Consider the following 12,785-nt stretch of genomic DNA (forward strand, 5'->3'; position numbering starts at 1 on the left):
AAAAAGTCAGTGAAGTCAGTGATAGCCCAGTGGATATGACCACCGGATTTTAAGAAATTTAATATCACCTGAGAATTTCTAAATTCTCTACGTGAAGTCTGCTAATCTGCATTGGGCCAGCGTGGTGGACTATTGGCCTAACCCCTCTCATTCTGAGAGAAGACTCGTGCTCAATAGTGCGCCGAATATGGGTTGATAATGATGATGATCATCATTATTAAGCACAATTATCTATCCTAATAGAGCTTTTGTAAGTTTGTGGAGTTGTAGGGGGGTAATATCTGGATGTACTAAACCGCTTTTGAAAATACTTTTAGGTAAAGCTACGTGATTTGTGAGTGTCCCAGAGATGTAAGTACAGATAAAGTATCTTGAGTATCTCATGATGATGATCGTCCTTGTGGACATGATAAAGGCGTATAGCTAGTCCTGCTTAAAACTTTTCATAGGTAGTTCCGTCGGTCTTTTGTACCCGCTTAGAGTACATGACACTTAGAGCTCTGCCTCATTTGGACGCCATGGCGACGTCGCCAGCGGCGCAGGCCTGGCTACTTCTGGCCGAAGGTCGCCAAATCGAGTGGCCATGGCGTCTCGACAGTCAGTTCGTTTACATCGTCAGGAATGAACGTAGAAGAAATCGCACTTCTTTGTTATACTTTACTTATCTAGTTGTTTCTTTTCTTGGTTTGTCATTTCATCTTTTTCTTTAAATATGTTTACTATTTCGTACCAACTTTTAATTTTTAGGTTACGATTAGAATACTCATTAGATGAACTATTTCATATACAAGGACGGTGTTAAATTTCTATTATATTTTTTTCAGTATCGAAACTCATTATTTACAACATCAACTATTTCGAGCGAGCGTCCAAAATGGCGGCTGACTGAGACTGAGTGAGCGAGGTGCAGGTTACAGTGTATGAGTGTACATTATAATGGCAACGTCGCCAAGCCGCCAGAGTATCCATGAGCCACGTAGAGACCTGTAGCTCTTGGTCACGCTTCCATTTTGGCGACGTTGCCAAACCGTCGCCAAGTGAGTTAGGTACCATACATTTCAATATTAACTTGGATACGTAGCCGGCGACGTCGCCATGGCGTCGTAATGAGGCAGAGCTCTTAGACAAAATTGAAGATATAGGCATATGGCTGGTTCTGCTTAAAAAATTTCATAGGCAGTGCCTACGGTCTTTTGTACCCGCTTAGAGAGCCGGCGAGGTAAACACGCGTAAAGGCAACATTGTCACAGCGTGCCATTGTTGTGTGCGCCCGGCATTATCCGCGCCCACCCGGTCATACCCCACTGTTCTGTTCTGTTTTATTCACAGAAATCCTTTTATCAAAAATGAGCAGCCATTTTGTCTTTAACTCCGAATAATGGGTACAATTTTGTGTTGCTGGGCGACTTCCGAAAATAGTCATTTATTTATGAATATGCAAAATACTCAATTTGCATTTTCTGTTTTATCCCTTATACGTTAGACACCAATTAAAAGGCGTATGTCATTATTGTCAGTTTATTTTGAGGGTCAACTGCAGAGCCTGGCCTGCTGCGCTGTAGGACAGGATATGAAGCTTAGACCCACCACGCTGCTTCAATGTGGGGGTTGGCGGGCTTAAGATGACAAATAACTACAAACATTCCTACTCCTTTTACACCTCTGTCTGCTACTGCTTTAAGATAATCGTCATCGATTCGCATCGTACGCATTGGACATGTCAAACGGATTAAAAAATAAAATTTAGTATTGTTTGCATAGAAAGTCTTACAAGTGCGTCCACTGATCCGTATCGTATAGATCGCATCGAACGGATTATATCTACGTAAAATTAAAAATACGTTTGAATTTGATGCAATGCGCCCGATACGTACGATGCAAATCTGTGGACGCCTACTATTGGATATCCGTTTCAATATACGTAAAAAAAAATCACAAAAATTAAAAAAAAAAATGGTAAAACGTAGGTACCTCGTGAACACATCAAACTCGAAATTGGATATGAAGTCGTTGCACGTGAGGTCTATGGTTGTCTTGAGCGCCATCGTCTCCAGCCCCGAGGATATGGGGTGCACGTTGTTCAGCTCCTCTCTGAAGTGCTTCCACGGGACCAGGGTGCTGAAATAGAAAAAAAAAAACATTTAACTACTGATGCTATCGTCGATTTTCACATAATAGATTATGACAGGTAGGTACTAAATAAAAACAAGCGATAACAGTGTCGGACATTTTTCAGTGCATATTTTTTTTATGAATTAATAAATAGGGTAAGAGTAGGGTAGGGGTAGGGTAGGGGAAGAGTAGGGTACAGTAGGGTTGGGTAGGTTTAGGTAGGGGGTAGGGTAGGGTTAGGGAAGATGCACATAAGTGCACATAAGTATAAGCGAACCTTGACCGGGTCCGCTATCACTCTAATATTTTAAAGGCGAAAGTTTAGGGTAGGGGAGGGGTAGGGGTAGGGGTAGGGTAGGGTAGGATAGGGTAGAGGTAGGGTAGGATAGGGTAGAGGTAGGGATAGCACATAGGTAAACGCGAAGCTTGACCGGGTCCGCTAGTAAATAATAAAATAATACAAATTTACAAACAACAAAGTAATCGGACAAGTCTGGAAGACATGACATGAATGACAGACTTGGACGCTTCCATCACCATGGCTCGTTCGTTTGTCATGTGATTTGTTTTGTATAACTCGCATGTGCGAGTTTCGAATTCACCGCTTTCTTTCTCATTCTATAGTATCGTGTTAAACAGAGATAGATAGAGGTGACTCCGAAACTCGCACTTGCGAGCTATAAAAATATCGTTACAGAATAGCCTAGCTGAAGCGTGTGACCGTAGCGCGATGCTACGAGAGCTGCTACGACACCTACTTATACTACGGCTATATTTAATACTAGCTGACGCCGCGAGGTTTCACCCGCGTGGTTCCCGTTCCCGTAGGAATACGTGTATAATGTATAACCTATAGCTTTCCTCGATAAATGGGCTATCTAACACTGAAAGAATTTTTCAAATCGGACCAGTAGTTCCTGAGATTAGCGCGTTCAATCAAACAAACGAACAAACTCTTCAGCTTTATAATATTAGAATAGAATAGTATTATACATCTGAAGGGTTTGTGTGTTTGTCAGAAAGCGCTAATCTCATGCAGAACAGGTTCAAATTAAAAACATTGGATAGGCTATTTGCCGAGGAACACTACAGGTTACATTGCATAACTCTACGACCAATAGAAGCGGACAATCAAAAAAGTATAAATATTATTATTTATTTGAAAACTTACGTTGCAGGCACTAACTAACTGTAAACACAGTTTTGTTGTAGTTTAATAAGGGATTAGAAACGTCCTCCATAAAAACTCTTAAGCGAGTCGACTTTTTCAAACACTTCCAACAACTATAGTCATATTTTAACTAATTTACAAAAAAAACCTTGACAAATTATGTACCTAAACCTTCGTTAACAATCACTCTACCTATTGTTAAAAACTGCATGAAAATCCATTTCGTAGTATTCGACTAAACTGTAGTGGAAGACATTATGTATAATTTATATAGTCCATTGAAATGTTACAATTTAGGAACCGAATATTGCATTTTTTAGAGAACACGCATGTCCCAAAAATAAATATTATTTTTGGGACATGCGTGGAAGGTCAATAGAAGCTTAACCATGTTTGTGGGGTCGCCTCTCTTGTCCCTCGGCCGCCATCTCGAAAAAAGGGTTTTCCCCTTTTTTCGCGATTTCTCGGAATTTATGCGCCTTACAAAAAAATTGTAAAGTTATAATTTGTAGCAGATTGTTTTGCCTACAAATATCTAATATATAAAATTCTCGTGTCACAGTTTTAGTTGCAATACTGCTCCGAAACGGCTTGACCGATTTTGATGAAATTTTTTGTGCTTATCCGGTATCTATGAGAATAGGCCAACATCTATTTTTCAAACTCCTAAATCCTAGGGGTAGGGTAAAAGTAGGGTATGACTAGGGTAGGGGTAGGGTTGAGGTACGGTAGAGGTAATGTAGGGGTAGGGTTGAGGTACGGTAGAGGTAATGTAGGGGTAGGGTAGGGGTAGGGTAGGAGTAGGGTAGAAGCAGGGTAGAGTAGGGATAGGGAAGAAGTGCATCATAAGTCAAAGCGAAGCTTTAGCGGGTCCGTTTTGCCCCTTGCACAAACTTGAGCTTAAGCTTCTATTGACCCCCACACATGTCCCAAAAATATAATTGCGTCCTACGACTTGTGACTAATAGATATTTATTAATTTACGTATAAGTAAACATCATACTAGATTAGGTATTTTTCACAAACAAAAGATAAGACATATCAGCAGTTGATTACGCCCAATAACCGGAAGCCGATATCCGCAACGTGTTTGTTCAGAGATTGATATATCGCACCTGATCCGATACGTTGCCCTGAACTGACTCACATCCGCTGTGCTGTGCGAAAATACACTTGTGTTCTATTAGCGAATCAACGATATTACGTGATGCGATAATTTGTAGAAGACGCTGAAAATAGACATATTCTTTTTATTTTAAGTAGACTTAGACAATAAGCTAGATTTACACGGCATTGTCTTGCACTCTTTTACAGTATCATCATTATCAACCCATATTCGGCTCACTGCTGAGCTTGAGTCGCCTCTCAGAATGAGAGGGGTTAGGCCAATAGTCCACCACGCTGGCCCAATACGGATTGGCAGACTTCACACACGCAGAGAATTAAGAAAATTGGTATGCAGGTGTTTTCACGATGTTTGCCTTCACCGTTTGAGACACGTGATATTTAATTTCTTAAAACGCACACAATTGAAAAGTTGGAGGAGCATGCCCGACCAGAATCGAACCCACACCCTCCGTAATCGGAGGCAGGGGTCATATCCACTGGGCTATCACGGCTCTTTGACTGACTGTTTATCATATAATGTAGATTGATTTTGAAGCATCACTCATTCTAAAAATAAACGATTCGATATCCATTGTAGAGAATACCTCCGATCCACTGGAGAACACTTTGCGTGTATAAAGTTACACGCTCACGTGTACACGTGCCGAGCCTTTGTACACAGCGCATTGTTCCCAACGAGTGCCCGCACCCTGTCCACTGCAGCACTCTTCAAACGGTGCGTCGATATTGGATGACTTTACCTACTATATGCCGTTATAAGGTATATTTATCAATACTTTTATAACATAGCTAATAATAATAATAATAATAAGCTCTTTATTCTGTGATAAGAAATTACATTTTTTACATCTATTACATTATGTTTTATTTTTTTTTAAAGATTCTCTTAGCACAGTGTACCTTCCGGCATAGGCCGAACATGTGAAACACTTCAAATTGAAACCCTTAACACCAGATCACTTAGAATCTACCAAACTTTACTAAAACTTTTCTTGAAGAAACCCTAGATAAAATTAACTACAATATACAGAGCATCAGTGAAAGCAAAGAGCAGGTGAAACGATAGGAGAACGTGAAACTACATAATATATCAAAAAGGAAAACCAAAAAAAAAGGGAGTAGGATTCATAATAAAACAGACTTTGAAGAAACACCTACGAGCTACCAGCTCGGAGGTGTTTCTTCAAAGTCTATGCCGAAAGGCACACTGTGCTAAGAGAATAACATAGCTAACTCAATGATAATTTTATACTATAGATCGGTAACGTCCCTAAAAATCACCGCAAAAGTGATCCGAATAATATAGGCTACAATACTGAGCGCACACATGGACAATTTTGTCTTAAATTCCATTATTTATTTATGTATATACAGTTTTTACACTTCCTGAACACGCAACTCGTCATTGTAGACGATATTTAAGTATTAATTGCTTAAATAACATTCGTTGTTGACCACAACTAGCATTGAGATGTGGAAATTTCCTCTTTTGAGCGCCTCATTTTTCATGACCTAGCAACACATCTAACAGTATTTAACATCATTAAGCTGACCCAACAAATTTATTCTGCCATATATATTTCTTTCACTCAAATATACTAAACTTAGGTAAAATAAGAACTACCTATAACTCTACTCGTAGAAGAGTTATATAGATTTTGAAGCATCACTCATTCTAAAATTCGATATCCATTGTTGACGATATTGGATGACTTTACCTACTTTATTCATTTATCTATACTTACTAATAAGTAACTATAGAGGTACCTATTGGAAAAATCTTTCACCAATAGAAAGCCACCATAGAGCCTGCTTTCCGGGCACGTCTTAACAAAAGTGCGTGTAACTAAGTCTATTCATAATAATAATAATAATAATAAATGATTTATTTAGCTGAGTACACAAACAATTTACCTAAATATAAAAAAGGGAAAAAAAACATAAGACTAGATTAAAATTAAACAAAACTTTTTTAGAAAGAGACCACACCACACACCTTGAATGGTGACTTTGCAAAGCTTGGTTCCCTGGTGTGCGGTCTCTTCTAATTGTTATTAATCTAACTTATATACTACTAGATACAATATTACTACATATTAATAATGCTACAGGTGTTTGCTGCAGCGCTGGTATTCTGGCGCAACCTTAGGTTTGAAATAAATTCACTTTGAATTTTTTTTTTAATTTTGTTAATTTTTATAATGAAAGAACGTGAATTAAACACGACCAGATGGGTTTAGTTTATAACAATAGTTACGGTTTGCTTCGTTGACGTTGCAAGATAAACATATAAAAAAGATTATAAAGGTGCAGAAGATATATTTTACAATTTGTCTTCAAAAGAAATTACACAATAGGCTATTGAAAATACAAAGTGGGTATTTAGATCGCTATATCAGCTATATGTACACTTATGTTAGGTATGTTTGCTGATGAATTACCATTTATTCAAATGAAGGCATACAAAAGCAAATAGGGTAAAACGGTAAATCGTTAGCCCACTTGCTAATGGCTCGGACAATCTGTACGGAATACCAATGATGGAACTGACAATATTTTCTTTTTCTTTTATAGTACCAAGTAGTAAAGTTTTTATTAAACGTAAGCTTATAGAAAAGTCATATTATAGTGTCAATGATTACGTAAATGAAAAAATTGCTTGGAAATGAAATGTATTACATGACAGGCTACTAAATGGTGATAAACTAAAAAAGGATAAACCTGGCTGAGTTTTTTGTGGGCTCTTCTCGGACCAAGGCGCGTTTGGAACCCTCGTAACTTTAATTTTAAGTTTTCGAATAATTATTATCACCATTAAGTTTAATATTATTACCTGACGTTTCGAAAGAGCTTGTAAACTGAGCCTATTTGAAATAAATGAATTTTGACTTTGACTTTTTGACTTTTATACACATACCAAGTATTTTATAGTACACGGCCTATAAGTTGACCTAACTGAAACACATTTTAGGATGTTAGCGACACCTTGATATTACAATCGCGTACGAAACTTTAAAAAAATTGGAGGTGAATGCTTCGGACCGGTTTCGAACCTACACCCTCCGAATTGCAGGCAGAGGTTATAGAGTGCTATCACGACCCTAGTATCTGATAGTGATCGTTAGATTGCTAAACACTATCACCCTATGTCCACCAATCCGCATTGGAACAGCGTTGTGAGTTTGTGTTCCATATCTGCTATAAAGAAGGAGGCCTGACCCTGTAAAAGGCTGTTGCTAAAAATATATTGATAATGATGAAAGAAAAATAAGTCTTTTATTTTTTTTTATCTTTACAAGTTAACCCTTGACTACAATCTCCTTATGGTAAGTGATGATGCAATCTAAGATGGAAGCGGGCTAACTTGTTAGAAGGAGGATGAAAATCCACAGCCCATTTGGTTTCTACACGACATCGTACTGGAACGCTAAATCGCTTGGTGGTACGTCTTTGTCGGTAGGGTCGGTAGGTAACTAGCCACGGTCGAAGCCCCCCACCAGCCAGACCTGGACCAATTAAGAAAACCTCAAACGCCCCAATCCAATCCGGAATCACGGAGGTCGTCAAAAAGTGAAGTCTCCTAGTGAAAAAAGAAAATCAAACCTCTAGCCGCCTTATATTAAATTCAGTAGCAATTCCTCCAAATGCACTGTCAAATTTATAATTTAAGTATCTCGTAGTAGATTCTGCAGAAGGTAGGAAACCGAAGAGTGATCCACGTAAATAAACAACGTTGCGAGAGTAATTTATCTCACTTAAATCTTGACCCCGTATTTCTCGCAATATTATAAAGCGAAACTTTGTTAGTATGAATGGATGTTTCTACTAACTTACGATGAAAAGTGAGAACGAATTTCGATGAAATTTTATAGTACATGCTAGGTATAGATTACTGACTGGATTTTGTGGGCAGCTCGCGTCAAAATGGGTATTTTACACGCTTTATATTAGCTTCACTTGTAACTATGTATGTAAGAAAATCTTGGAATTTTAATTTGACCCACTTCCCGGTCTTTCATGAAATTTTGCACACGCTCTGAGTTCAGATGACAATACATGACTGGCTAAGAAACATCATTACAAATTCAATAGGGCGGTTTCCCTAATCTCTTGTAACTACGTAAGAAAGACAAATTTTGGAATCTTAATTTGACCCACTTCCCGACCTTCGATTAGGATGAAATTTTGCACACGCTCTGAGTTCTGATGACACTACATGATTAGCTAAGAAAGTCATTAAAAATCAAATATGGCGGCCTGCCCAAGATGGCGGACTGGCTGTTTGAAATCCACCCCCATGATATGGATATCAAATAAAAGTCACGTGACTTACATCCAATATTTGTAATTTTTAGTGCGTGCTAAAAGCGTGTTTTTTAGTTTTTAGTTGATTACCACGATATTCTTTTAATTAATACAAAAAGTGCGCGAAACGCGAAAGACTTACTGGCGTAACAAACATACGTGCTATCTGCTAACTCACATAAGCCATAATATTAACTAGTATAAGTATATCCAAATAATAATTATTATTGATAATAATTATTGATATAACTTTTACCCTCCCCCGCCCCCTAACTTGTAAATTGTTAAACTAATATTGATAATCATTTCCATCGTTCCTAATGACTTTTATAGTTAGTAAGCCAGCTTTCAAACAAAAAAACTGCATCCAAATCGGTTCACTCGTCACCTACGCTATGGTGCCATACACACATAGAGGTAAAAAATAACACCCCTTATGCATCAGGGTTAAAAAGAAAAACATTGTATTATGTGCGCGTTTTTCAACGCATGTCGGAAACGATCTGATGGTAAATTATAAATACCCACGTCATGTAGAAAAGGAGGAGGATCATACGCATTAGGCCGTTAATTACGCCTTCGCCATTTCGCATGAGTATGCGAGCCTTTATATCCGGGGTTATGTAGGGTTGCCAGGTTGCCAAACCTAATAGCCGGACAGACCAGGCCAATTTGGCCTAAAATACCGGACGCCCTACCCTATTGAGGACTTTCTGTCTCAGCATTAATAGGTAGGTTTTGACGCAGTGAACTTACAAGACGGAGGTCCTGGGTTCGATTTCCGGCTGGGCCGATTGAGGTTTTCTTAATTGGTCCAGGTCTGGCTGGTGGGAGGCCTTGGCCGTGGCTACCACCCTACCCACAAAGACGTACCGCCAAGCGATTTAGCGTTCCGGTACGATGTCGTGTAGAAACCGAAAGGGGTGTGGATTTTCATCCTCCTCCTAACAAGTAAGCCCGCTTCCATCTTAGATTGCATCATCACTTACCATCAGGTGAGATTCTAGTCAAGGGCTTGTAGTCAAGGGCTTGAAGTCGCCGACAACGTGTCGCGAAGATGGAGTGGCAATGGGCGGGGCACATAGTTCGAACAGCCGATGGCCTATCCCAAGATGTTGAAATGGCGGCCCCGCACCAGAAAGCGCAGTGTTGGTCGACCTCACCAGGTGGACTGACGACATCAAGCGAGTCGCAACTATTCGCTGGATGCAGGCGGCTCAGTATCGTGATGTTTGGAAGTCCCTACAAAAGGCCTATGTCCTGCAGTTGACGTGCTGATGATGATGATCAGTAAAAATTAAATCGTACAAAACCCAACAGAAGCCCGTCAAGCTGGAAGACAGTTTATGTTTCCAGGACACGCAATCAAAACCTTAGCAATGTCCGACTTTATCCGGACGCATGGCAACACTAGCCTGAGGAGGGGTGGCGGGGGGGATTTAAAACGGCAATTAACGGTTATACGACATCATTTATAGTCTAACATTAAGAAGTGCAACTTAATCCAAGTTAATAGAGGACACACTAAAGGGATACTCGATTTAATGGCATCACATACATCTCCAGTTTGCGTACTCGTGGAACGTTATACACAGACAGACATGAGACAATGCAACGTATAAATGATACGCGAAGTACTGTGGGTATAACTGGTGCGCATTAACTTGACACCTGGCTACCAAATATAACCATACAAACATCATTCGAGCCAGGTGTCAAGTTAATGTTCACGAGCTGTACATAATAGCAATATGTAAAAGTATTTTTTGACTGCGTCAGAAGGAGGGTAATGTTTTTCGAGCGTATGTTACTCCCTGATGATGTAGCTTTCCATTGGTGAAAGAATCTTTCAAATCGGTCAAGTAGTTTTGAGTTTATTTGTAACATACAAAAATACAAAACTTTCCTCTTTATATGTTACTCCCTGATGATGTAGCTTTCCATTGGTGAAAGAATCTTTCAAATCGGTCAAGTAGTTTTGAGTTTATTTGTAACATACAAAAATACAAAACTTTCCTCTTTATAACATTAGAGATATTACCATGAGCCCCCATTCGCACGAGTGTTTTTTTATCGTCCGCGAAAAGCTGACGAACCCATGCAAAATAGATAAATTATTATATATAGAACAAATGCACTTCCAAGTAAGTATCTACTCGTATATGTTCACACGTCACGCTTTTTTTTGAGCATTTTAAATTTTGGGCGTTGGAAAAAGACCTTCATTTAACTTCATACTATATTTGAACGCCTTTTTAACGACCGCTAAAAAAACACTCGTGCGAATGGGGGCTCATGGTATATATATATTCATGATGAACATCCGCAAAGTAACGCCTGCTTCTATCCAATGCATTTGTTCTATACGTCCGTTAAAAAAGCGCTCGTGCGAATGGGGGCTCGGAGTACGAAGCGATTTCGTGATAAGTCAGTAAGTGATATTTACATAAGTAATTACATACAATAGAAGATAAGTCTGCATTTTAAATAAATAATTAAAGATTTTAATCTAACCTTTAAAGGTTCACAAACCAAACCCTCCCACCACGGTCCTTTCATTTCAATATTAATGGCATACATTAATAAGATCTGCGAAGGCTTGGCTTGGCTAGAATCCTAAATCGTGACCCACATTTTGCAACGCGGCGAGACGGCGATGTGCTCAGATATACCTACACAGCAAAGCTGACTTTGCGAAATGTTCCTTATGAATCAAACTATGGGTGGGTTTAATTTAAGGTGCAGTGGTCAAATCTTGGAAGATTTGGAACCACAACAAGGGTGGCCTAAGCAAAATCGTAGAATATACATGGGGGTGATTTGGATACTCCTCGTTATAAGGCATCCAAATCTTAGCTTTGAACGTCAACTCCCCGGCCTCCCTGTATACTAATACCTATTAAAAACTCGAAAGTTTGTATGGATGTTTGGATGTTTGTTACTCTTTAACGCCGCTACTACTGAAGCAATTTGGCTAAAATTTGGAATGGAAATGGATTTTACTCTGGATTAACACATAGGTTACTTTTTATCCCGAAAAAATCCATGGTTTTGTTTTTTTTGGTTGGATTTGCGAAAACTAATGATTTTAATGATATGAATGTTTGTTACTTTTTCACGCTTCGACTTCTTAACCGAATTAGCTGAAATTTGGTATTGAGATATATTATAAAATAGATTAACACATAGGCTACTTTTTATCGCGGAAAAAACCATGATTGTGATTTGTGAAAAACTAAATTCCACGCGGACGAAGTCGCGGGCGTCCGCTAGTTATTACTCTAAGGTTGTTAATTATACTACTGATGATGTTAAAGAACGGCAGACAAAACAAAGCAGTAGTCACCACAAATGTATTAGGAATTAGGAGCGCGATAGAAATCCATACAAAGTTCGTCAAACAAAGCCGCGTTAGGAGCGGTTGCGCAAAGTGCTCGGAACAATGGGTGTGAACACCGAACATTGTGAATGTGATTAAAGTTAAACAATCAAATAATGCGGTAAGATACACGAGACACTCCATGTTTTATTCAGTTACAAGTTCGGTTTGTCATCCTTACTCAGATTTCGTCTGCGAGAAACTTGGTATCATCATCATCAGCAGCAAAATGTGGCAATCTCTTCAATAGTGATGATGATAGTTCTTTTAATTGTATATAAATTAGGGGTATGCTAATAGTAAAGCAATTTTGTAAAAGTAACAGGGTATCTGCGATCATTACTTTCCGAGCTACAGGGATGCGGCGCTGTCGCGGATCCCTGAAAAACGCCCCAAACAAAATGGTACAATTTAATGATGTCGTACTCATAATGATCGTTAGATTTGTATGGGCGTTTAAACAAAATTACTTATATCTTTGTTACCTATTTGTGCGTTTATGTTTATAGTTCAAATATTAAAAATGTTACATTTAACGTAAGAAAGCTAAAACTATTGGATAGAAGCAGGCGTTACTTTGCGGAAGTTCATCATGATTATATAATGATTTATTTATTTTGCTATCATCCGCGAAAATTCGGCGAACCCATGCGACAACGTCACCCAGGTCCGACAAAATACTCTCTACAA

General features: G+C 38.8%; 1 protein-coding gene across 2 annotated transcripts in view; it reads right to left on the reverse strand.

The window, feature by feature from the left end:
* The window catches only part of LOC112051053 (E3 ubiquitin-protein ligase CBL-B-B), a 101,182-nt gene that overhangs the window by 24,349 nt on the left and 64,048 nt on the right, over positions 1-12,785 (reverse strand). For both annotated transcript variants that reach the window (XM_052886752.1, XM_052886753.1), the window contains exon 2: positions 1,972-2,118. In XM_052886752.1, coding sequence (XP_052742712.1) covers positions 1,972-2,118 — 147 coding nt within the window. The remainder of the gene's footprint in view (positions 1-1,971; positions 2,119-12,785) is intronic.

The sequence above is a fragment of the Bicyclus anynana genome, chromosome 18 (assembly GCF_947172395.1).
Source record: "Bicyclus anynana chromosome 18, ilBicAnyn1.1, whole genome shotgun sequence".
In the NCBI taxonomy this organism is placed as follows: domain Eukaryota; kingdom Metazoa; phylum Arthropoda; class Insecta; order Lepidoptera; family Nymphalidae; genus Bicyclus; species Bicyclus anynana.